General features: G+C 44.1%; 1 protein-coding gene and 1 pseudogene across 1 annotated transcript in view; both read left to right on the top strand.

The window, feature by feature from the left end:
* The window catches only part of LOC136624383 (oocyte zinc finger protein XlCOF22-like), a 99809-nt gene extending 81556 nt beyond the window's left edge, over positions 1–18253 (top strand). The window contains exon 5 of the mRNA XM_066598351.1: positions 15924–18253. Within this exon, the coding sequence (XP_066454448.1) occupies positions 15924–17224 (1301 nt within the window). The 3' untranslated portion in view covers positions 17225–18253. The remainder of the gene's footprint in view (positions 1–15923) is intronic.
* The window catches only part of LOC136624513 (zinc finger protein 585A-like), a 252475-nt pseudogene that overhangs the window by 148035 nt on the left and 76643 nt on the right, over positions 1–27797 (top strand).

Below are 27797 nucleotides of genomic sequence, written 5' to 3'. Positions count from 1 at the left end.
TTATGCGCAGTACATTATGTGGCCGTACGCAGGGTCACAGCCGGGCTCACAGATGAGATCCACTGCGAGCCTCCGCAAGCAGATTCCGCCTACGGCTGCGTGAGCCCGGCGTTATTCAGACCGCTACCTGTAATACGTAATTTACAAGAAGCCCCGGGAACGCTCGCCTTCATGCAGTTCCAGGAGCAGCTTGTTGAGCGCCTTCTATGTGAGACCGCCGCACCTCATCAAGCTTACGGAGACTCACGGAGCGCCACTTTTTACACCCCATACCCACTACTGAGGTCAAGAAATGACCCCCAAAAAGCATGAGAGGAGGGGGGCATACCCGGTTTTATTGCCCCATGGGCCCATTCCAACCAGCCTCCGTAATTACCCCTGTCTTCGGAAATACCACACAGTTCACATTATTACTTTTATCTAAGATTTGCCAAAGCCAAAAAGGGTGCGGAGTGTGTGGGCGGGGGGATAAATTTTTAGGGAGTCAATTTTTATTCCGTACAAATAAGCAATGGGGCCTGGGATTTATTCAGTTCTGCCCTGAAATCCAACTGGTGTTCCCCCCTTATAGGCCTTGCCATGGGACCTGTAAGTAAATTAGGGTCACAATGGGTATGTTTCTGAACACGGGACAAACGGGGGTATCCATTTGGGGGTGAACGTCTTCATTCCTATGTACACTGTACAAAAAAACTGTTTTTCAATTTAAGACATTGCCAAAAGAATTGAAAATCGTAACTTTTTCCTTCTGCTTTGCTTAGATTCATTCAAATACTGTGGGGTCAAAATACGCAGTACACCCCTAGATGAATTTGTTAAGGGGTCTAGTTTTCAAAATGGGGTCATTTGTGGGGGTTCTCTATGGTTTTGGCCGCTCAAGAACTCTACAAGTGGGCAATGGGGCCTAAAAGGACTTCAAGCAAAATCTATGTTCTGAAAGCCACCGATTACTCCTTTAATTTTGGGCCCCGTTGTGCATACGGACATAAGATTAGGGCCACAATGGGTATATTTCTGAAAACAGCACAAATAGGGGTATCCATTTTGGGGTGCAAGTCTTCCTTCATATGTGTGCTGTACAAAAAAAGCTGTTTTTAAAATGACAGAATTGCCAAAAAAACGAAAATCCTAATTTTTTCCTTTTGCTTTGCTTGAATTTATTCAAAAACTGTGGGGTCAAAATACACAGTACACCCCTAGATAAATTCGTTAAGGAGTCTAGTTTTCCAAATGGGGTCATTTGGGGGGTTCTCTTTGGTTTTGGCCGCTCAAGAACTCTACAAGTGGGCAATGGGGCCTAAAAGGACTTCAAGCAAAATCTATGTTCTGAAAGCCACTGACTACTCCTTTCATTTTGGGCCCTGTTGTGCATCCAGACATAAGATTAGGGCCCCAATGGGTATGTCTCTGAACACGGGACAAACAGGGGTATCCAGTTTGGGGTTCAAGTCTTCATTCATATGTGTGCTGTACAAAAAAAGCTGTTTTTAAAATGACAGAATTGCCAAAAAACTGAAAATCCTAATTTTTTCCTTTTGCTTGGCTTAAATTCATTCAAAAACTGTGGGGTTAAAATATGCAGTACACCCCTAGATAAATTCCTTAAGGGGTCTAGTTTTCAAAATGGGGTCATTTGTGGGGGTTTTCTATGGTTTTGGACGCTCAAGAACTCTACATGTGTGCTATGGGGTCTAAAAGGACTTCAAGCAAAATTTCTGTTCTGAAAGACACTGACTACTCCTTTCGTTTTGGGCCCCGTTGTGGACTCAGATATAATATTAGGGCCACAATGGGTATATTTCTGAACACGGAAGAAACAGGGGTATCCATTTTGGGATGTCAATCCTCATTTTCATGTAAACTATAGGAAAAAAATATGTCTTTAAAATGATAGATTTGCAAAAATATGAAATTTTACTTTTTCTCCTCTAAATTGAATTAATTCTTGAAAAAAAAACTGTGGGGTCAAAATACTCATAACACCCCTCAGTGAATACCCTAAGGGGTGTAGTTTTTAGATTGGGGTCATTTGTGGGGGTATCTATTATTCTGACACTCATGAGCCTTTCCAATCTTGGCTTGGTGTAGGAAAACAAAGTGTTTCTCAAAATGCTAAAAAGTAATGTTAAATGTGTATGTCTCTTAAAAAAAAAAACGAACGTTTTTCCAATGTGCGCCCAAAATAAAGCAAACGGGTGGAAATATAAATCTTAGCAAAAATTTCTATATTATGTTTGCACATATTTAAGATATTGCAGTTAGAAATGTGAAAAAAATGACGATTTTTTTTCCAAATTTCCCCAATTTTGGCGCTTTTAATAAATAAACACAAATTCTATCGGTCTATTTTTGCCGCCTAAATGAAGTACAACATGTGGCAAAAAAGCTCTGTCAGAATCGCTTGGATATGCAAAACCTTTCTGGTGTTTTTCCATGTTAAAGTGACACATGTCAGATTTGCAAAATTTGGCCTGGTCATTAAAGGGGTTGTCCCGCGGCAGCAAGTGGGTCTATACACTTCTGTATGGCCATATTAATGCACTTTGTAATGTACATTGTGCATTAATTATGAGCCATACAGAAGTTATCAAAAGTTATTCACTTACCTGCTCCGTTGCTAGCGTCCTCGTCTCCATGTTGCCGACTAATTTTCGGCGTCTAATGGCCAAATTAGCCGCGCTTGCGCAGTCCGGGTCGTCTTATCTCAATGGGGCTCCGTGTAGCTCCGCCCCGTCACGTGCTGATTCCAGCCAATCAGGAGGCTGGAATCGGCAATGGACCGCACAGAAGCCCTGCGGTCCACCGAGGGAGAAGATGCCGGCGGCCATCTTCAGCCGGTAAGTAAGAAGTCACCGGAGCGCGAGGATTCAGGTAAGCGCTGTGCGGATTTTTCTTTAGGTCCCTGCATCGGGGTTGTCTCGCGCCGAACGGGGCTGGGGGGTTGAAAAAAAAAACAAACCCGTTTCGGCGCGGGACAACCCCTTTAAGGCGCAAACAGGCTTGGTCACTAAGGGGTTAAAATACTAATATTTAAAATACAATACAGTAGGATTGATTCTGAGGTATGTGTAAGGAATACAGCTCAAATTAACCCTTAGGAAGCTGTAAATTATAATAAAATTAGTTTAAAAAGGCATATTTGTTAACAATTAAACATTATTGAGGGGCAAAATAATTGTAAGATAAAAAAGTTAAAAATTGTAAAACTTAAAACTGGGGGGGGGGGGGGTTACAGGAGATATTTAAAATTGGCATAAAAAACAAATATGCTCAAGCGCTTCACTTAGTCCCTCGGGTGACAAGGTGTCCAATCAGAAGATTTAAAAATCCCCTCAGTGCGCAGTTTCACAAACTCTCCATCTGGGATTTCTCCAGCGGGGTCAGGCACATAAGTGAGATGATATGATGGTGTAATGAATGGCAAGAAACACTGTGGTTTAGAAAGCCATTGGTAATATTCGAACAGAGTTTGTTCACTCGAGTCCGTAATGCATTTTTTTTTCGGCCCACATATTTCAGGCCACATGGACACTCAAGGAGGTAAATAATGTAGATTAATCCACAGTTTAAACAAATGTTTTTAAATATAATTTTTATTTTCACTTTTTATAAATACCTCCTTCCTGTTGTGGATTAAAGGGGTTTTGCCATTGAAGCAAAAAAAAAAAAAAAAATCAATACTTACCTACTCCTCCCCATGCAGTCTTCTTAGAGCTTCTTCTCTAGTCATCTCACCACAAGCCGGCCGGATCCACTTCTTCTTGTTATGGAGCGCGCACTGCTGGCATTCTTCTTCCTGCTGGGCAATGTACGCTTCGTCACTAGTGATGTAACATTCGCTACCTAGCAAAGAAAATGTCGATCTATTGCCTAAACTGCGCATGAGCGCTATCTGGACACAAGTGTTCAAATACTATTGCAAAGAGACAGCGCACTTGTACAGTCTTGGCAATAGATTGGCACTCCCTGCTAGGCTATAAGCACTACATCACTAGTGATGTATCGTACATTGTTCTGCAGGAAGAACAATGCTGGCAATGTACAGTTTGTCACCGGACAACGAAGAATAGGCCGTTTGGAGGTAAGGTGACCTGGGGGAAAGAAGTGGGGGCTGCAGGAGCCAGGAGAAGATCGATGGGGAGAAGATGTACTAAGAAGGCTGCCTGTGGAGGAAAAGGTAAGTATTGAGATACTGAATGGCCAAAATCCCCTTTTCATGGGGAATGTCAGTGTATGCAGATTTCATATCTAGGGAGGCCCAGAGGTAGGTATCTTTCCATAGGGTATCTATATATATAAAGACGAAAGCCCTCACTGACTGACTGACTTGCCAAAAGTTCTCCAACTTCCCGATGTCATAGAAACATGAAATTTGGTGCGAGCATAGATTATCTCGAAAATAGGAAAAGTAATTGGGTCCCAACTCGAATATTCAATTCTAGCGCACAAGAATTAGCGTCCAAATTTTATGTACGGAATGTAATTTTCTCACTTTCCGGTGTCATAGAAACGTGAAATTTGGTACGAGCATTGATTATGTCATAAATAGGAAAAGCTAATGGGTCCTAACTCGAATATTCAATTCTAGCGCACAAGAATTAGCGTCCAAATTTTACGTACGGAATGTAATTTTCTCACTTTCCGGTGTCATAGAAACGTGAAATTTGGTACGAGCATTGATTATGTCATAAATAGGAAAAGCTAATGGGTCCCAACTCGATTATTCAATTCTATGCGCAAAAGAATTAGTGTCCAAATTTCATGTACGGAATGTAATTTTCTCACTTTCCAGTGTCATAGAAAAGTGAAATTTGGCACGAGCATTGATTATGTCATAAATAGGAAAAGCTAATGGGTCCCAACTTGATTAATTCTGTGCGCAAAAGAATTAGCGTCCAAATTTTACGTACGGAATGTAATTTTCTCACTTTCTGGTGTCATAGAAACGTGAAATTTGGCACGAGCATTGATTATGTCATAAATAAGAAAAGCTAATGGGTCCCAACTCAATTATTCAATTCTAGCGCAAAAGAACTAGCGTCCAAATTTTAGGTATGGAATCTAATTCTCTCACTTCTTGGTGTCATAGAAACATGACATTTGGAACGGGCATTGATTATGTCATAAATAGGAAAAGTTAATGGGTCCCACCTCGATTGTTCAATTCTAAGCGCAAAAGAATTAGCATCCACATTTTACGTACGAAATCTAATTCTCTCCCTTCCCAATGACATAGAAACTTGAACTTTGGCAGGGGCATTGATTATGTCATAAATAGGAAAAGCTAATGGGTCCCAACTAGAGATGAGCGAATTTACTCGTTTCAAGTATTTACTCGATCGAGCACCGCGATTTTCGAGTACTTCAGTACTCGGGTGAAAAGATGCGGGGGGAGGCGTGGCAGTGCGGGGGCTAGCAGCGGGGAACAGGGGGGAGCCCTCTCTCTCTCCCTCTCCCCCCACTCACCTACGGCGCCCCCCGAATCTTTTCACCCGAGTACGGAAGTACTCGAAAATCGCGGTGCTCGGGCGAAAAAGGGGCGTGGCCGAGTAGGTTCGCTCATCTCTATTCCCAACTCGATTATTCAGTTCTAAGTGAAAAAGAATTAGTGTCCAAATTTTATGTATGGAATCTAATTCTCTCACTTCCTGATGTCATTTTATATAAAGGAAACGTCGCATGGTTACCTCCCCGTGGTGTTTCCTGGGTAATGCAGAGAACTATGCAAAATGGTGAACATATGTTTTTCCGGTATCTCTAAAGTAACCATGACTTCATAAGATTTTCCGTGTGAACACCAGACAAACACCAGTACCAAATTAACTCGGGCGAAGCCGGGTATATCAGCTAGTCTTTTAAAAAGCTTTGTGTCCTGTATCCCTCGGGTAACCTAGAAGGTATGTAACAAAAGGTTGTAATTGGGGGTCTACATATTATGAAATATTACTGGTTATAGATGAGATCCCCGCTGTGATAGGGCATCCTGGGGGGTTCCTAAGGGTTTTGTGGGTATTTTGGTAAAAAATAAAAGAATGGGGTTTCTGGGGTAATAATATATATACAATTCTTTTCAGGAATGTGCGGCTGGTTCATTAATATGTGCACTAAAGCTGTCTGAATAACATGTGAGAGCAGAGCATTGCCACAGAATTGCATATAAAATTTCCCCGCTCCTTCTGGGCCAGCCGGATTTAGCTTTGTGGCCATTTTCTTTTGGATGCATGCATGTATGTACTTGCATTCGCCCAGTTATAAGAAGTACTGTTAAGGACCGTTACACATGACTGGTCACATTAACCTTTCAAGCCTTGGGTTCCAAATTAGTTCACATCTGGATGCATCAGAGAGGCCAAAAAAACTATATGATTTATAGTAATTAGCTCTCACAGATATGTAGAGATGGGCCGCGGCAGTATATACAGCCCACTCTGCTTAAGGCGCGTACACACTGAATCTTTATTGACTGAGTATAGTTCTAATACAGGAAAGTAATACGTCATTAGTCATGAGGTTAATCTTATTGGGTTAGAAAAAACATCAAGAATTGTGCTTTGTTGAACAATCAGCGCAGTGAGAATAAATATGTGAAATGTCCTTCAAATGATTATTCTCTCTTGTGAGTTTGGATGATCGCAGCGTCTTATCAGCACGATTTGCTCTTTTCCAAAGCTCAGGACATGGGGGAGGTTTTTCTGATAGCGGCTGTACCAGGCAAATGTTCTCGGATGAATAGAAAGAAAAAAACAACAAATCATTAGACAATGCACCGAATACCCTGCTGTAAAGTTATTTTTGCAAATTTATTGTTTCACTACACACAAGCTTATTTACATCTTATAATGCTCCATTTTGTATCTAGCGGCCATTTTGAGACAGATTCTTCCATTTTATGGACCTGTACCTTCTCAAATCCCCCTAGAAACTGTCTCAAAATAAACAATACCTTATTACTTCTACTGGGCGGGGTAAGGTTTGCTTTCCCTATCTCTAGCTCATGATCTATGCCCTACCTATCATTGTTGGTCAGCTGTCCAAGGGCTAATCCCTTCCCCGACAACTAATCCTAACTAACTAAACACGAAGACCTAGTAGACACAGAAGGGATCTACAACACACATGCTATTCTATTCTAATGTCTGGGAAACTAGAGTGGTCACCCCTGTTTCTGCTGAGACAGATCCACAAGGGGACAAATCGCTCTGTTGTATCATAGGCATATAGCCTGGGGTCTCTACATTTACGTATACGGGTACCATCTGATCTGTAAGCTTAGCACAGGAGCGTTTTATGCAGGGCACAATACAGACAGAAAGTAGTAGGAGTATGATAAGAGTAACCAGAATCCCTATTCCTATCTGCATCAAGAATTGTTTCCATTGTCCGGTCCATACAAGCCACTCATCCCAGGGGTTAGTTATCCCAGAATTACGCTTCAGCTCTTCTGACAATGTGGCCAATTTCTTTATTGCGATAGTCACTTTACCTGAGGGCCCTGTGTTATCTGGAATATATGTACAGCAAGTTTTCAACAATCATTTTACAAACACCACCTTTCTCGGCTAGCATCATATCCAGAGCCACTCGGTTCCGGAAAGCCATGGTGGGTGGCTGTGGGGCCCAACTGATCAGCAAGCCCCTAAAGTGCATCTCTTGTATAGCTCACGAACCCCTGCTGGTTGTAATATATATACAAACATTCTTATTGATGGTTACTATTCCAAACAGGGACTCAAATCCAGCCTTAACTTGATCCCTGGCTTTTAACTCATCTGGCACCCCCCCTTGGCACTCTGATTGCATCTATATATATATACACATGTGGATCAAACCTGCCACCTGGTTTCAGATTGTGACGCTCGTCTGTAGGACCTGAGAGAGAAGCAGAGACCACAGAATGCGTTATTGGCAATTCCTTGGAGAGACCTATGACAAAATTAACAAGAGAATCATTTCCCAAACTTGGCTACTGTGGCATGTATCCTCCGGAGAAAAAGAAAAACTAATGGAAGACACTCAATTCAAGATTTACCCGTTTCCTTCATTGCCCATGGATCTACTTTCCCACTACTCCGTGGACGGTAGGGTGTGTGAAAAGCCTGGAATATACCCAAAGCAGACATGATGTGTTGCATTATTTCACCTGTGACATTTGTACCTTTGTTTGACTCAATCACTTACGGTACCCCATATCTGCGGATTACCTCATTCATGCACCTCTGTACGGTTACCTGCTTATTTACTTTGGTAACAGAGTAGGTCTCCAACCTGAAAAGAAATCAACAACAAGCACATATTCATACTTCCCAACAAGTGGGAGCTGAGTGTAGCCAATTTGCAATCTCTGAAATGGGTAGAGTGGTCTGGCAAGCGTTATGTGGCAAATTTACTTCTGCCCTGTTGCTTACAGCAAAGATCATGCAAAATTGGACAAATGATACAGCAGCTACAGAAAACCCAGGAGCCACCCGTGCTCATTCAAGCATCGACATCATTGCTGCTTTGAACGGGGTGTTGGATGAGGCAAGCATCGCCACCATGCTGAAGGAGGTGCTAGAAGGCCTGGAGTACCTGCATAAGAACGGCCAGATCCACAGGGATGTTAAGGCTGGAAACATCCCCCTGGGTGAAGACGGCTCAGTGCAGATCGCAGATTTCGGCGTCAGTGCGTTTCTAGCCACAGGAGGCAACATTGTCAGGAATAAAGTCAGAAAGACCCTTGTGGGCACGCCATGTCGGACGGCACCGGAGGTGACGGAGCAGGCCAGAGGACACGACCTCAAGGCGGACATCTAGACCCCCGGTAGGTGTGTCTTTCCGTGCATCAGCTGGGGCCATCATGGGGAACAGGGACCGTGGTGGGCAAGTTCTGTTGACTGTCCGCCATACGCCGTCCCATATTTAGTCCATTTGTCTTTTTCTTGCTTGCTGGCTTGTAACTGTAAAGTCTTTAGCATATCAAAGTCCAAGTTCATATCAAAGTAATCAAAGTCCAAGGTTTATATCAAAGTCCAAAATTATTGTTAAATTCTTCTTTTCTTCCACGGCTTAAGGGCCGCTGCCTTTACTGTGTGATCTGTGATGGCGTTGCCTCTTGTTTCTCTGCTGTAGGAATTGGTGTGAGCTTTCCACTTTGTCACCGCTGCACCATTCTTAACAAGCTGTCTGGCCTTCCATGTTAGGCCGTAGTCATGAGCTATGCCAAATGCATACCGGGAGTCAGTGTAAATGTTTGCCATCTTACCTTCTACCACTCCACACGCCTCAGTGAGGGCCTGTAATTCCGCTTCCTGTCCTGGGACATGCGGAGGCATTCTGCTTTTAGGACATCTTGTTGCGTGATCACTGCATATCCAGCGTGGAGTCGTCAATTACCCTGGTACCATCTGCAAAAACAACTCAGAATATGCATTATTAACAAGGGCTTTCAGTTAACATAAAGAAGAGACAGTGTCTGCAATTGCATCTTCCTGGACATGTGCCAGGGGGTACTGACGGACCAAGGGGGCTAAGAGCTTGTTCCTCTGCGTACGTAAGAGTGAGGACGGGGAGAGGTGTCGCTTGGTCTGCTGCCATCCGACATAAGGTCGGGTGACTTTCAGACCCGGGGTGTATACGAGCCTCACCGGACAGGTGAAGTTTGATACAACCTCCCAAGGGTCCCATCACGCAATTCTCAATATGCTTTCAGGACCTTCCAGCATAAGGAAGCGCGTGAGGTATCGTGACCCTTAAAACATTACCTCAAGCGGTTCAGTTTCTGCCAGCTGAATTGGCACTTCTGAACCCCTTGCACCGATTACCGCTAGACAATCAGGCTGGTATTCTATTTCAAATAGATCATAACCTTATTGTAAAAAGGAAAAAGAAAAAAAAATTTAAAATTTAAAAATAGCTGACCTGCAATACCTAGATCACCTATATCTTCTCTTCCCCCCCCTTTGAACTAGGGTACTTAATTGGGAGAGTAACCGAGTTCAAGGTAGTAGCAACAATGAGAAGAATGACAAGAGCACATTGTAGCTGGATTTGACGGGCCAGAAATAAGTGCTTGGGTTGCACTTGCGTGTATACGCTCCGGATGTCATGGGGGGGGAGGGGGGGGTTAGTTCAATACCAACTCCGAAGATTTATTAACCATTGCCTGTACTGCTGCCACCGCACAAACACATGAGGGAGCTCCTCGAGCCACTGGATCCACCCTCATTGAGTAGTATCCAAGTGGCCGTGGTTGTCCTCCGTGCTTTTGTGTCAACACTGCCGTCACATGGCTAGAAAGTTCAGTACAGAAAAGAGTAAAGGGTAAAGAGTAGTTGGGAATACCCAAGACTAGAGAGCTGCTGCAGAGGCGAGAGAGAAAAGAATAATTGAAAGACAGTCATAGAGTGGTTGCATGAGAGAGGAAACCGAGGGGATTCATGGGCAGCAGTATGAAACAAGGCCCAGAAAGGTGCGGGGTTTGGCAACGCATATAGGTACAGGTATGGCCGGGACAACAGCCTTTTGTTCCTCTGTCAGATGTCCAGTTCCTTGGCCTAAACAATGACCCAGGAGAACAACCTTTATTTTGCAGGACTGGAGTTTGTCATTTCTGCAAGAAAAATTAACAGTGAAATTGTGGCCTGTTGGCAGGCTTCCAAATCATCAGCACACAGCAACGACATGCCGTAGGTGGCTGACTGACACCTCATGAGCACACAGTGCCTACATCACACAGCGCCGACAGCACACAGCACCTACATGCGGTAGGTGCCTGGCTGACCCTTCAGCGTCTTTTCTGGACTGGAAAAAGAGGGGTGTTTGTTGGAGCAGTTAGTTTACAAAACTCTTCTGAACCGGCACCTGAGGTCTCAACCCGTACCGATCCATCCGGTGAGAAATTGATGGATGCAGATAAGGCCTGTAAGATATCAGTGCCAATAATAGAGACATGAATATTCTACAAACATCTATCCACATTGAAAATTTACAGTCTGCATATGCAGAAGGGGGGGGGGGGGAGAAAAACTTGTATCCCCAGTCAATATCTGCATCACACATCTTACATTTATCATAGTCTGAACACGGGTCATTAACTCTCATCCATCCATGCGGTCAAGTCTGTCTCTCTCATTCAAATGTTAGTAAGAGTTCACACAGGACGTAACGCGTATGATGCAACTGTCCTCATCTTGCAAACAAATGCATTCAATCACTACCACCTCTCCCTGGAAACAGTCATATTATCACATATTGACCCTCTCCTTCGTTCTGTAAGCTTTCCTACTGCCGTCTGCGATCCTAGCACCTATAGTGACCTTTCTTCTCAGCAGTATCTGACTTATGAGGAATGGACAACACGTACAGCAATGACACAATGTTGGGACCTTAAGACATACAAATTGTCACATAATTGTCTGCAGACTCTGCATGAACTTGCTTCATGTCATAGGGGGACACAGACTAGAGGATTCCCTTTCTCCTCCATTTTTTTTTTTTTGCAAAGTGGAAAAGATTTTTCCAGCAACAACTACATTCATGGGAAATTTTAAGCACAGACCTACTTGGGATGGGGGTGCTAAACACAGACTGCAGAACAGATAATCAGGAGGAGGCTGTTTGCAGGCGCGATGAGGGGACTTGAATGTTTCTATGCAAAATTCAGAAAAGGCACTCGTCATTGCAGTTCAAAGAATTGGTATGCTGGGTAAAAACATACATAGATGGGAGGTCAGAGGCCAGCTCATTTCTGCTGCGGAGCTAAGAGGACGTCTGAGCGGCAGCTGAAGGTATTGTTACAACAGAAGCTAAAATGGCCGCAGGGCTATGGCTGGCACTGAAATGGCCACCGAAGGCGTGGCCTGACTGGGCGATGGTGACGGGAGGGTCCAGGAATACTACATACTAGACACGTATCAAGATATATCGACTGGTATTGGCCCCAATAACAACACGGCCATCTAGGGGCAGGACAAAAGGGAGAAAAACATTGTCCATGACACGGCCGGGGCGGTGCCCTCAGATGTTAAAGAAGGACTGCCTTTCTTTGTCTTCAACTCAAAGCATATGAATAATCGCCATCTTAAATCTGCAACTTTCTTACTTCAACTTTACGTTACTTACTGAAACATCTTTCTCTGCAAACTTGAGCAATCGTCTATTAACTACAATCCCTTCATTATCAGCTAACACACTTTTCAAGCCTTCTCCGACAGCCCCCACCTTTGTAAAACGGCTGTCCGCTCTCTGTGAATATGAACTATTCCCTGCATTTAGACTCATAGACAAACACATATGCTGGGTTTTGAATTCCACACCTTGTGCACATCCAATGTGAAACATCATCAGTCTTATCAGAGCCCTCGTATGGAGGCGGTCTGACAGGCTTACGGTACTTGTAAGACTTTACATGTTCTTCAATCCATTCAACTTCCTCATAACCTTCAGCTTTCAACTGTACAGAAACCTTATGCCACATTTCAGCGTCTTTCAATAAACCAGCATCATTCAGTGACCCTCTACACTTACATTTATGACCACAATCCAGGTTGTAACCTGCCACCAGACGGCATACCCACTATCTCACATAACTTCTTAACCTTCTTCACATACTCCTCTCCTTTACATGACACCAAGTGGACAGAATCCAGGAGACCCTGATCAGTAGTCTTCTTAAAGAACTTCAACATGTTTCTAATATCCGAGCCCTTTTTCCACTGGAGGTCTGACGCCCTATGCTCAATCACGTGATGTTCAAAGACTTTCACGTCTGATGCCCTATGCTCAATCACCCCCTGGAACCTATACTCATGGATATCTTTAAATACACCTAATATCCGAGCCCTTTTTCCAATGGAGGTCAGAATCGCCCCCTGGAACCTATACTCATGGATATCTTTAAATACACAATAAATTTGCAACAACAACTTAGGTACCTATATCTATCAATTCTGTCCCTTGGTGTCATTTAAGATTACCCAAGACCTGAGGTAACAATGTCTATTGATGACAGCTTAACAATTGTACATTGAAATAACGACTGACCGCAGGACAGACTACAATCAAACGTACCAAAACAGACCAACGGCAGACATCACATATATGTATATATGTGACTTACCGCGCTGTATGGGGTTGATCAGTCCCCGGACTTTGGCACGGCTGATATCATCAATCCAGGTCTGTGTCGCAGTCCAATGCTTATCATCAGCGTCAATCAATAATCCTGCCGACTACGCCAGTTGTTAAGGACCGTTACACATGACCGGTCACATTAACCTTTCAAGCCTTGGGTTCCAAATTAGTTCACATCTGGATGCATCAGAGAGGCCAAAAAAACTATATGATTTATAGTAATTAGCTCTCACAGATATGTAGAGATGGGCCGCGGCAGTATATACAGCCCACTCTGCTTAAGGCGCGTACACACTGAATCTTTATTGACTGAGTATATTTCTTAATACAGGAAAGCAATACGTCATTAGTCACGAGGTTAATCTTATTGGGTTAGAAAAAACATCAAGAATTGTGCTTTGTTGAACAATCAGCGCAGTGAGAATAAATATGTGAAATGTCCTTCAAATGATTATTCTCTCTTGTGAGTTTGGATGATCGCAGCGTCTTATCAGCACGATTTGCTCTTTTCCAAAGCTCAGGACATGGGGGAGGTTTTTCTGATAGCGGCTGTACCAGGCAAATGTTCTCGGATGAATAGAAAGAAAAAAACAACAACAAATCATTAGACAATGCACCGAATACCCTGCTGTAAAGTTATTTTTGCAAATTTATTGTTTCACTACACACAAGCTTATTTACATCTTATAATGCTCCATTTTGTATCTAGCGGCCATTTTGAGACAGATTCTTCCATTTTATGGACCTGTACCTTCTCAGTACCTCATACTGTTATCATGTCTCTGTGTCACATGCTTGAGGAAGGAGGCAAATGTGTCACTAAGCCCTCCGACACGCGTTTCATTTCCTGTATTGTATCTATTGTTCTATGCCAATGATGGTCAACCTTTTAGAGACCGAATGCCCAAACTGCAACCCAAAACCCACATATTTATCGCAAAGTGCCAATACGTCAGGGGGCGGGGCTTATCACGACGTATGATTTTTTTACCCCCGTCGTTCTAAAAAGGACAGGGCCGCTTCAAAATAGACAGGGTGCAGATTTTGACTGCTTTTTGGATGCGGAAATGCTGCAGAATGTCCTCAGCGGAAATTAATGTGGAAAATTCTGCAGCATTTCTGCATCCAAAAAGCAGTCAAAATCTGCACCCTGTCTATTTTGAAGCGGCCCTGTCCATTTCTGCCACATGTAAACATACCCTAGCGGTAATAGTAACCCCCTCCCAGAGGCCCAAGCAATAATAGTAACCACCCCCACAGCGGCCCCCAGTATAATAGCGACATCCCACAGCGGCCCCCAGTATAATAGCGACATCCCACAGCGGCCCCCAGTATAATAGTGACATCCCACAGCGGACCCCAGTATAATAGTGACATCCCACAGAGGCCCCCAGTATCATAGTGACATCCCACAGCGACCCCCAGTATAATAGCGACATCCCACAGAGGCCCCCAGTATCATAGTGACATCCCACAGCGGCTCCCAGTATCATACTGACACCCCACAGAGTACCCCCAGTATAATAGGGACACCCCACAGTGGCCCCCCAGTGTAATAGTGACATCCTACAGCATACCCCAGTGTAATACTGACATCCCACAGCATACCCCAGTGTAATAGTGACACCCCACAGCGCCCCTCAGTATAATAGTGACACCCCACAGCATACCCCAGTATCATAGTGACAGCCCACAGCATACCCCAGTATCTTAGTGACACCCCACAGCATACCCCAGTGTAATAGTTGCCAACCGATGGTTAATTTAAAAAAAACTCTACAGGGGTTTATTAAATAAAAAACATACTACAAATGAACATGCATACAACGCGTTTCGGCGGGTACAAAAACCGCCTTTCTCAAGCTTGACTTATATCGAGCGATCTTCCGTGCAGCACAAGAAAAGGTTTTTTTTATATTTGGTTCATTTGTATTTATTTACTCATCCTTAAAATCAGGCGCTCTCCTTGATTATACCCTTCTTTTTTTCCAGCGTAATAGTGACACCTCAAAGCGTACCCTAGTGTAATAGTGACGCCCCACAGCGTACCCCAATGTAATAGTGACACCTCATAGCGGCCCCCAGTGTAATAGTGACACCCCACAGTGGCCCCCAGTATCATAGTGACCCCCCTACCCCCGAGACTCGCATACTCACCCCCTCCTCCTCGTGGGAGCTCCACTCCTCAATTGCTCGGTGTTGCTGCTCAGCACTGATCCCAGTGCACACTGTGACGTCAGTGTGCTGCCGGACGCCTCCTCCCCCTGCTCTCGTAGAACCTAAGAGGAGATGTCGGGAGGAAGGGGAGGAGGATCCCGGCTGCACACTGACGTCACAGTGTGCTCCGGGATCAGTGCTACTAGCAGCGCAGCTGAGTGAATGCCGGCAGGGGAGCCATGGCCCCTGCCGGCATTCAAAACTGCTGAGCAGGCAATGGCGGCACGTGCCAGTAGGGGGGGGCTCTGCGTGCGGCCTCTGGCACGCGGGTCATAGGCCTGCCACCACTGACCTATGCTAATGGAATAGATGCCAGAAGATACCGACTCTCCAAAAGAAACCTGGAGGGCATGTGATAATTCAGAGGCTTACCTGGATTCTTGAGGAGCTATGCGGATGTCCGGGAACCCCTCATTCCTCGTAAGTTAAAGCTTGTATATAATCACTACCAGTTACTGACCGACACACTTTGGAGCACAGGGTTTTTGCAGCTTTACTTTTTCACAATTTGTATGGACATTTTATATATAAATGCAATAAAATATCAATACAATTGTTATATTCAAAAATATTAAAATCAGTTCAATTCTTGGCAGATGACGACACCAAGAGAGCAGAGGGACATCTGATATCTTCAGGTTTTACAGTGGAAGATCATGGTATCATACAAGATACATACAAAGAACCTACCATTATCCCAGATGTACCCTCAGCCTTTCCCAGCAGACATCTGTCATCTGATGCTTTTATAGAGATTCCATCTTCTGATTCATCACAGACTATTAGGCAACATAGCATTTACAGAAGAGATGTTGAAGAAACAACGGTTGACACAGGGAAGAAGTTATATTCATGTTCAGAATGTGGCAAACTCTTTACCCAAAAATCATATCTTGTTAGACATGAAAGAGTTCACACAGGGGAGAAGCCATTTTCCTGTTCAGAATGTGGAAATTGTTTTACCCAGAAATCACATCTTGTTAAGCATCAGAGAATTCACACAGGGGAGAAACCATTCTCCTGTTCAGAATGTGGGAAGTGTTTTTCACAGAAAGCATATCTTGTTAGACATCAGAGTACTCACACAGGGGAGAAGCCATTTTCCTGTTTAATATGTGGAAAGTGTTTTTCCAAGAAATCACATTTTTTAATACATCAGAGAATTCACACAGGGGAGAAACCATTCTCCTGTTCAGAATGTGGGAAGTGTTTTACCAGTAAATCACATCTTCTAGAACATCAAAGAACTCACACAGGGGAGAAGCCATTTCCCTGTTTAATATGTGGAAAGTGTTTTTCCAAGAAATCACATTTTCTAAGACATCAGAGAATTCACACAGGGGAGAAACCATTCTCCTGTTCAGAATGTGGGAAGTGTTTTTCCAGTAAATCACATTTTCTAAGACATCAGAGAATTCACACAGGGGAGAAGCCATTTTCCTGTTCAGAATGTGGGAAGTGTTTTTCCAATAAATCACATTTCCTAAGACATCAGAGAATTCACACAAGGGAGAATCTATTTTCGTGTTTAGAATGGGCAAAATGTTTTATCGATGAACCAAATCTAGTAGAAAATCAGAAATTTCACACACTGGAGAAGCCATTTTCCTGTTCAGAATGTGGGAAGTGTTTTTCCAAGAAATCACATTTTTTAAGACATCAGAGAATTCACACAGGGGAAAAACCATTCTCCTGTCCAGAATGTGGGAAGTGTTTTTCCAATAAATCACATTTTCTAAGACATCAGAGAATTCACACAAGGAAGAATCTATTTTCGTGTTCAGAATGTGCAAAAGGTTTTACCGATGAACCAAATCTTGTAAGAAATCAGAACTTTCACACAGGGGAGAAGCCATTTTCCTGTTCAGAATGTGGGAAGTGTTTTACCAGTTCTTAAGCTCACCGGCTTTGATCATTCTTGTATTGGTCAGAACAATAGTGAAATGTAATTTAAAAGGTTGATGGAGATCACTAGGATGGACTGAAGTACTTCAAATATTTACTGTTGTTCTGGGACAAGATAAGAAACAAAAGGGGTAAATGTCATGGAATATAAAGTGTTAAGTTTCAGAATGCAATAAGTGTACGTTTCTTACCTTGTATTGGACTATTGGCCCTTAAATAGAAGGCTAGAACCTATGCTTTGTAGTGCTGGCAACTAGGATTTTAGGATACTTGGTCAACAGAAAAGTTAAGTAAGACTAAGCATTTTTTTTGTCTTTTGGGAATACATAGTTGTTGTCCTTTGTTATTATTATCGGGAATCCCCATTTGTATGGGATACTTGTGTGTCTGAAGTTGTAATTTGTGTGTCTTAGGTTGTATGGGATGCTTGCATGTCTCGAGTTGCTTTAATTTCTGTAAAACCTCGTCTTGCTTCCATTGTTGCCTGTGACAGGTCTATGTATAGGTGTACATCTGAATACGGACTTGGAAGAGTTTTTAGCTTTCCCACAGCTGTCATGAGGGCTTCCTTGGTACTGTAATAATGGATGCATGCAATAATGTCTCGTAGGATGGATTTGTTCAGGAAATTGGGATGGGGTAATCTGTGTGCCCTATCGGTCTTGTCATGTTAAGGAACATCGGGGGGACTTTATGCGTGAGACGTATCAAATACCCTTGAATCTCCACCGAAGAGACAGATACAGGAACACCTCTAAACTTCACATTACTATACCTTTTTCTGTCCTCTAGATCTGTGAGCTTATTTTGTAATTTAGCCCCCCCTCCTCCAGGGCGTAACGGGCATCTAGTACTTCATTATTACATTTAACCTCTTCCCTCATCCTAATTTCACCTGGTCCATCCTCTCACTGATTTCTGAAACTGTTGCAATAATGTTGGAAGAAAAGCTTTTAAAATGAGCTTGTATGGTATCTCTTAGTGCTGTGATTGCTTCTTTAATAAACAACTCACTGTCTGATCTATTTGTAGAGCAGAACTTTATAAACCCATCTTCTGCTGTTGTTTCAGGGTTTACAGCAGTTTGCATACCCTCTCTGTTGGACATTTTTTCCTTCTTCTTTCCAGGGCTTCCTTGTAGGGGAGTTTCTGTTGCCACATATCTTGGGTATTCTGTGTGATCCTACAGCAGCTTCTCTCTGCTCTTCTCTTGTCCTCCTCTCTACCCCCACCTCTGACAGACCCCCTGTGCTTGTTTTGTTTGGATTTATTTACTCGACACCGCTGGGAGAGGGGGCCAGGTCTTTTCTCCTTACTGTTCTGTGTTTCATCTCACAAGAATCCAGAAGCCATAAGCCATGCTTCTTATCAGAGGAGACTTCAAGGTTGCAAAGAATTCCTCCAGCCACCCTGGATTTGCTCTGGAGGCCTTTCTTCTTGTCATCCCTGAAGTCTTAGTTAAGTGCTCAACTGCGTAGAGAGTTTTTTGTCACCAGTGGCACTGGTTTAGTTGCTGCAGGAGTGAAGGACGAGAGGAGCTCACTCTGCTGCTTCCGTCTCAGTTCAGATGTGGAATGACCACGACTCCCCTGGATTGTAGGATTCCATTGAATGCTGACATGCTTCATGAAAACACGAGGAGCCATGGCCAACCAAAATCAGACTGAACTGCAAGATGGAGGAAACCCTGATGTTGGTGGGAAGAAGATGGGAATGTTCAAATAAGCATCCCAAATGTCCACCAAGAATAGGAATTCATTGACCTCTATAAAAACTATTGCAGAGCGGAGAGATTCCATTTGAAAACAGCAATGATGGATATACTGGTTCAGATGTTTCAGGTGCATCATGGGGCAGACTGAGCTATCCTTCTTGGGGACGATGAACAGATTCAGATAGAACTCCATGAACATTTTTTGAATGGTAACCAGAACAATGTCTTCTAGGTCCAAAAGCAAATTAAGAGTTTGCTCGAAAGCTGAGGCAAGAGACGGAGATTGGGGAGGAGGAGGTATAAAGAAATGATCGTGGGGTAGGGAAAAATTCTCTCTTGTACCTGGTAGAGATCACTTCTTTGACCAAAACTTCCTCGATGGCAGTTAGCCAGACTGCTTAATGGTAATAATGCCCCTTTTGTGCCAAAATGTAGTAATAATAGCCACAGTAGTGCTCCCTTGAAAGTAATATTGCCCCATAGTCCCATCTTTTTCACCATATACATTAATAATGCCCCCTTTGTAGTTTGTTAAGGTAATAATTCTGCCTGTGAGTTTCCCCTTACAAAATAACAGTTCCCTACTAGAGCGCCACACTATAATGTTGGCCTCCTGAATTCCCCATATGAAGTAATACTGTCCCCATGAATGCCCCCTATATGGTACTAATGCCCCGTTTTCATCTTATGTTGCAATAATGCCAACTTATAAAGCCCTGCAGTAATGTCCCTTTATAATACTGCCCTGCCCCCACTCACTGTTTAGAGATAAAATGCATATTACACTCACCTAATACCCAATCAGGGCAGCGTCTTCTTTTCTTTTTGCTCTGTCACTGACCCAGCACAGGAGGTCTGAATGCATCACTACATTGCGCCTCTGGGGCCAGGCCAGCAGCAATGCATGGAGGAAAGGAGATGCTGTGCTGACTGAGATTAGGAGAGTAAAATATATAGTTTTTTTTTTTTTAAATTGTGAGATTCTGGTGCTGGAGAAAGAAAAAAAGAAAAGTAAAGGGTTCACAACTTGATTATTCAATGCTGATTGCAAAAGTAAGTGCACCCTTATGTAATGTACCTGATCTAATTCTCTAACTTCCCTGTGTTATACCAACTTGAAAGTTGACATGACCATTCCTTAGGTCCTAAATAGGAAATGTAAAGGGTCACAACTTGATAAATCAATGCTAATTGAAAAAGTAAGTGCACCCCTATCTAATGTACTTAATCTAATTCATAACTTTCCGGTATCGCACAGACATGAAATTTGGCACGACCATTCCTTAGGACCTAAAAGGAAAAAGGATTATTTAATGCTAAGTGCAAAAGTAAGTGCACCCCTATGTTATGGAATTTCCCGATGTTGTACTAACTTGAAATTTGGCACAACCATTATTTAGGTCCTAAATAGGAAAAGTAAAGGGGTCACAACTTGATTATTTAACCCTTTCTAATCCAATTTGTATCCTGGTTTTCCTAGGGGGCTTACTCTTTTTCTGCTTTTATACAATGGAATTATCTGCTGCCTAAAGACAGTACTGCATGAGGTGACACGTTGGATAGGCTCCGACAGAAGAAAGGCTAGCAATGTATAGTAAGAGAACCCCGACGAACGTCTTTCAACATCACAGCTGTACAGACTTAAATCATAATGTCTTTAGACGTCAGACAGTGGATTGCAAAGGGTTAAAGCTAAGTGTAAAAGTAAGTGCATCTCAATGCTATGTAACTTCCCGGTGTTGTACAAAATTGAAATTTGCCACGACTATTCTTTACATCCTGATAGGAAAACTAAAGGTGTTGCAACTTAAATATTCAATTCTAAGCATGAAAAAACTGAAAATTCATGACAAATGACATACTTCTTTTCTCAGAAACCATGAAGCCTGGGGAAATTATTTGTATACTGAGAAGAATCTACCTCACCTCTATGTGTATATACTGAGAAGAATATACTAAACAGCTGTAAGGTATATAAAGAAACGGTCATGGACTACAGGGATGGAGCATGCCTTTAAGGCTAAGAAAGGGCTGCAACCTCCAGTCTGGGGTTAAATTCTGCAAAGGGATACCGGTACATGCAGTCTGAGGAGAATCTGACGCTCCTCTGTGTGTATACATATTTTATTCCTTGGTTTCTCTAAAGTAACCACGACTCCATTAAATTTTCTGTGCAAACACCAGGTAAATACCAAATTAACTTAGATGAAGCCGGGTATAACAGCTATTAATAATAATCTTAATCTATCACAACAATATGCATTGAAAATACAATATTGTGATAAAAAGAGGCGATAAGGTGGAAGAGCAGTCATTCTAAATAACCATGCTTATGACCTAGAAGCAAGAAATATTCTCGAAAATGGCAAATATAGGAAATTGACGAATAATGCTGGCTTTGGTTTTATAAAAACCTTTGCCTTCATTTTATTCATAATTAGAAATGAGCGAGCACCAAAATGCTCAGGTGCTCATTACTCGAGTCGAACTTTTCGTAATGCTCGAGAGCTCGTTTCGAATAGCGAACCCCATTGAAGTCAATGGGAGACTCAAGCATTTTTTTAGGTGACCCATGCTCCGCATAGGGGAGGTTGTGTGAATCACCTAAAAACATCAGAAAGTGATGGAAACACCACAGAAAATGGATAGGGAATGTCAGGGGCAGCATGCATGGGTGCATCTGAGGCTCCCAGGTTGCACTATTAAGCCAAATTGTGGGCAAGAGCCTGGTGGTCACACCCCTAACAATTCACTTGGGACAGACCATAATCAGCAAGGCACATGGGCTGGCACATCTTAGCTAAGCACCACACTAGGTGCAACCAAGGCCAATCACCGCCTGTGGGTGACATCGCTGCCTCTTCTCCTGTGTTACATGCTGTACATACTCTTTGTACAGAAATTAGTTATGGTTCCTTTGATCACTCCAAAGACTGCATGAAATTGGAGTGGGCAAAGCAGGACAATTCATTCTGTGTATGTGTCAGATAGCTGAACTCCGCTATGGGAAACCTTTGTGCACCCACAGTATAGGCGAACCCCTCAAACATTTCTGCAGCAAAAGTATCAGCGAAGCCCTGAAACATTTCTGTACCAAGAGTATAGGCGACCCCAAGAAGAATTAGTGTACCAAGAGTATAGGCGAACCCCTGAAACCTTTCTGTAGCAAGAGTATAGGCGAACCCCTGAAACATTTCTGTACAAAGAGTATTGCCGACTCCCGTAAAAATTGGTGTACTAAGAGTATAGGTGAACCCCTGAAAAATTTGTGTACCGAGAGTACAGGTGAACACCTGAAAAATTTATTTACTAAGAGTATAGGTGAAGGCATGAAATATTGGTTTGCTCTGAGTATAGGCGAAGCGCGGAAAAATGTGTGTACCAAAAGTAAAGCTGTACCCCTGAAAAATTGGTTTACCCACGGTGCAGGTGAAACCCAGAAATATTTTTTAAAGATAGAGCTCATAGCTGCTTAATTTGCTAACAGAGCCTGGATGCAGCCCTCCGAAAAAATTAGTTTTAACAGCCTTTTGGCCCACTGAAAAATTGGCTGTCCAGCGTGCTGACATGCTAGTTTAGGAGGAGAAAGATCAGAGAGGGATAGACCAAGCTACTTCTCCCTTTTTGGGGGGTGATAGAGGGTGCATGTTTCTCCTGTTCCAGCTGAAAGAATCTTTATGTTCCGCTGCTTTCCACCGGTGGAGAAGAGAATTCTGGGGAAATCCAGCCTGTGTTCATCTTAATGACTGAAAGCCTGTCGGTGCTGTCAGTTGACAGGCGGGTACGCTTATCTGTGATGATCACCCCCCAGCAGCACTAAACACCCTCTCTGATAAGACGCTAGCGGCAGGGCAGGCCAGCATCTCCAGGGTGTACAGAGCAAGTTCGTGCCACGTGTCCAGCTTTGACACCCAATAGTTGTATGGAGCAGAGGGATCACGGAGGACGTTGATACGGTCCGCAATGTACTCCCTGACCATCTTTTTACACTGTTCCCTCCAAATAAGCCTAGACTGGGGAGTGGTGACACAGTCTGGCTGGGGACCCATAAAACTGGCAAAGTCCTTGGAGAGTGTTCCCCTGCCTGTGCTGGACATGCTGCCTGATCCCCACGCCTCCCCTGCTACTTGACCCACTGAAGTACGTCCTCTACTGCTAGCGTTGTCAGATGGGAACCTTAGCATCAGCTTTTCCAGCAGGGCCTTGTGGTATTGCATAACTCTAGTACTCCTTTCCTCTTCAGGAATAAGAGTGGAAAGGTTCTCCTTATACTGTGGGTCGAGAAGGGTGTACACCCAGTAATTTGTGTTGGCCAGAATGCGTCTAATGCGAGGGTCACGGGAAAGGCAGCCTATCAGGAAGTCAGCCATGTGTGCCAGGGTCCCAGTATGCAAGACATCACTGCCTCACTAGGAGGATGACTTTCAGAATCCTCCTCCTCTTCAGCCCATACACGCTGAACAGATGAGAGGCAAGCAACATGGGTACCCTCTGAAGTGTTAATACGCCTTCACCGAGGTAGGACCCTCAATCCTCAGGGTGGGTAGCATGTGAGCGGTCCCAGCCTCCACCAAGTTCACCCAATGTGCCATCAGGGAGATGTAGTGTCCCTACCCGCCAGCACTTGTGCATATGTCTGTGGTCATGTGGACCTTCCCCGTAACCGCGTTGGTGAGGGAGCGGTTTATGTTGCGTGAGATGTGCTGGTGTAGGGTGGGGACGGCACACCGGGAAAAATAGTGGCGACTGGAGACTGAGTACCGAGGGACCGCCACCGCCATCATGTTGTGGAAAGCCTCCGTTTCTACTAGTCTGTATGACAGCATCTCCAGGCTGAGTAGTTTTGCGATATGCACGTTTAAAGATTGTGCATGTGGGTGAATGGCTGTGTATTTCCTCTTTCGTTCCAACAATTGAGTTAGCGACAGCTGAACGCTGCGCTGGGACACATTGGTGGAGGCAATTGAGGATCGTGGAGGTGAGGGTGTGGGTGCAGGCTGTGAGGCTCTTGTGCCTGCATCCTGGGAGGGGGTTGCATCTCTGTGCCAGATTGTGACACTGGGGAAGAGGCAGTGGTGTGACTAGCAAGCGGTGAATGGCCTTCGTACCACCTCGTGGGGTACTTAGCAATCATATGCCTGCGCATGCTGGTGGTGGTCAGGTTGGTAGTGGTGGCTCCCCGGCTGATCTTGGTGCGGCACAGGTAGCACACCACTGTTCGTCGGTCATCTGCGTGCTCACTAAAAAAAACTTTAGACCTTCGAACATCTATCCCTCTGCACAGAGACTTTCCGCGAGGGGTTGCTGTGGGGAACAGTTGGTGGATTATTTGCTCTGGCCCTGCTTCTCCCCCTGGCTACCCCACTACCTCTTCCAACCTGTTCTGCTGCAGCACTTGCCTCCCCCTCTGAAGCCCTGTCTTCAGTAGGCTTTGCCAGCCAGGTGGGGTCAGTCACGTCCTCGTCCACCAGCTCTTCCTCTAATTCCTCAGTCTGCTCCTCCCTCAGACTTACTGCCCTAACAACCACCTTGCTGACAGACAATTGTGTCTCATCCTCATCATCCACAAATAGCTCTTGAGACAGTAATTCGAAGTCCCCACCCTCATCACCCTGAGTCTGTGAAAGTTCCACATTTCCGGCATCGATCACGACAAACTCCTCACGTGGCTGTGGAACCATTTTTCAGACTCAGGGCAGGGACCCGAGAAGACTTCTTGGGTGTATGCCTGTTCATCATAATGTCTTATTTTCCTGAAATGACCAGGCTGGGAGGAAGGAGGAGCAGCCTGAGGATTCAGAGGTGCATTCCCTTGGGTGGCATGAGTGGACTGTGTGGAAGACTGGGTGTTGGATAAAGTAGTGGAGGCGTTATCCGCTATCCACGTCAGCACCTGATCACACTGCTGTGCTTTTAATAATGGTCTACCACGCGGATCTGCAAAATGTGACATGAAGCTGGGGAGTGGAGATATGTGGCGCTCTACCATTCCCTCAGCAGGCACTGTTTCACTCCGCCCAAGACTTTGGCCTCTGCCCACACCCTCATTCAGATGCCTACATCCACGTCCTCGACCCCAACCCTTACCCCTATTCTTCATCATGTAGGATTAAGAATAAAGCAGGGCCAGAAAAAATGTAATCAGTGGATACCGCTGATCCCTGGGGCTAATTCACCGCCCACAGAGGCTGGTAGATTTGAGAGACTGAGAAATAGGGATAATTGACACACAGAGACTGGTAGATTTGAGAGGCATTGAGCTGCTCCAGAAATAATTAACCCACTGTATACCGCAGATACCTAGCCCTAATTCAGTGCCCATAGACTTGTAGATATGACAGGCTGTATGCAGGGCCAGAAAAAGTTTTTACCAATGTGTAGCGCTGAGATCTAGGGCTAATTCACTGCACACCGAGACTTTTAGACTTGAGAGACTGTGAGCAAGGCCAGAAAAAATTTAACTAGTGCATAGAGCTGAGAACTTAGGCTCATTCACCGCCCACAGAGACTGGTAGATTTGAAACACTCTGAGATGCACCAGAAAAAAATTAACCCACTGCATAGCACTGCAAAACAGCACCCACACATGGGTATATAGCGTATACCAAAACACGTGGGCAGAATACAGCCGGGATGCTTGAAAAGAAAAATTGGTGCACTGCTGGTCCTAGCCAGCCAAAATGCGTGTAGAGGGTTGGCACGTCACAGCAGGAAGGGGTAAAGCCTTCCCTGCATGTTGGCTAAAAAATGGTGCTAAACATGCGGGGAGGGGAAATAAAATTTACTCGAACACCGTGTGGTGCTCAACTCGAGTAGTCTAATATTCGATCGAGCATCAAGCTCGGACTAGTGTGCTCACTCATCTCTATTCATAATGCATTTGAAGAAAAATGTATAACAAAGGCCGCCTGCACACGAGCGGAAATCCCGCCGCGGGATTTCCGCCGCTGAAAGTTTGCATAGGAGTGCATTACAATACGCACTCCTATGCAGACGGCCGCGGTTTGGCCGCGCGGCAAACAAACCGCGGCATGTCCTAATTTTCTGCGGGGCTCGCACTCACCCGGCCGCCGGCTCCGGTCTGCGCATGCGCCGGCTGCGCGGCAGCTGGCACATGAAAGAGCCGGGGCCGCCAGGCGCGGGTGAGTACGCGCTCGTCCCTGCAGGCGCTCGGGTCGGATCACGCGGCGAGAATTCTCGCTGCCGGATCCGACCCGCTCGTCTGCAGGCGGCCAAAAGCTGAGAGGGATACATATGTATCAATTCCCTGGAAACGGCATATTTTTTCTACTTACCAAAGATACACAAATCCCTTATAAACCACCCCGACGACCAATAATAGCTGGTATGGGATTGATTACAAGTAATATCGACCGACGGCTACAGAGATTTGTCTCCTACCTTCTAGCTTACTTGAAAGACACAAAACATCTTCTGGGATTATTCAAGGATCTGCTGTGGAAGCGCACATAGCTTTGGGCGACTCTCAACATTAAAGGTCTTATACACCAATATTCCTCATGATAAAGGACTACAAGCGACACATCACTTTCTTGACTTTAACCCTTTCATGCCCTCTACTCCAAAATACTTCATTCTTTTTTTTTTTTGTTTTTCATTAAGTTTTTATTGTAATAGTTCTTGTACAATGAGAAGGTTACAGCCTTAACGAGAGAACATTTGTAACAAAGTTGAAAATATAGTACCATACAAGATTGAGAGTCTCTTGGAGAAGGATGATTTCGTTGGAATCTTGTTCTCTATGGATTCTCCTTGCTGGTTTCCTAGTAAAGAACCTAAAGTTTTTTTGAAAGGAGAAAAAAGGGGGTAGGGGTCTGGAGGAAAGGAGGGGATGGATGGGAGGGAGATGTGGAGAGAAGCTGAGGGAAATAGGTATAACAGTAACAGCAATAAACCAGGTCTACAAAGGATATCGTTTACTTCCGAATTGGATATAGAATAAGCCATGGATTCCAGGTGTTCTCAAATTTGGGTAAGCTATTATTGCGGAGAGCTAAAATGTATTCATATATGCTATGTTCAGAAATAAGTTGGATTAAGTCATTCTCATTTGGTGAGATCTCCGATCTCCACTTCCTGGCTATTAAAAGCTTTGCGCATAGGAGGATATGTCCTATTAATAGTTTGCTAAAAGGTGGGATGTTCCCGGGATCTAGGAGTAGAAGTGCAGTTTTTGGAGTGAATGGGACCTTCAAACCCGTCACTTTAAATATAAGGTTAAAGATGGATTTCCAGAAAGGAAGGATATGGGGGCAAGCCCAAAAGATATGGATCAGGGAGCCTTGTTGCTCGCATTTCCTCCAACAATGGTTACTGTTGGTCAAACCTCTTCTGGCCAAGATAGTTGGGGTGAGATACCAACGTGTTATCAGTTTTTGGTGTGTTTCAATAAGGTTTGCGCTCTGAGAAGCTTGGCCTGACCATTTGAAGGCCTTAAGCCAGGTGGCAATAGGGATTTTTTGCCGGAGGTCCTTCTCCCAGCTTAATAAGTGGGTCTTTCCCGATGGCCTTAATGCTCCAGTTAGATTGTCATAAAAGATACGTATTTGCATTTTGGGAAGGCTAGAGAAGAGTACATTATAAATGATCTCGGGTACCTTAAGCTCTCGTAGCTGATGGTTATGGAGGATGGAGCAAACTTGTGAGTATCTAAAATGGTCTGAGTTATCCAGAAGGAATTTGGTTTGTAATGTTTGGAATGGCAGAGGACCCTGTGGGGAGATAAAGTCTGATATAAAGTGCATTCCTTTTTTGACCCAGGAGTTAAGTTGAAGGTTGGGAACAAAGTATTCTAGGATTCTAATAGGAATGTTCTTTAGACTTCTAGTAT

The sequence above is a fragment of the Eleutherodactylus coqui genome, chromosome 4 (assembly GCF_035609145.1).
Source record: "Eleutherodactylus coqui strain aEleCoq1 chromosome 4, aEleCoq1.hap1, whole genome shotgun sequence".
Classification (NCBI taxonomy): Eukaryota; Metazoa; Chordata; class Amphibia; order Anura; family Eleutherodactylidae; genus Eleutherodactylus; species Eleutherodactylus coqui.
The sequence above is the reverse complement of the archived record's forward strand: the minus strand, read 5'-3'. Positions and strand labels throughout refer to the sequence as shown.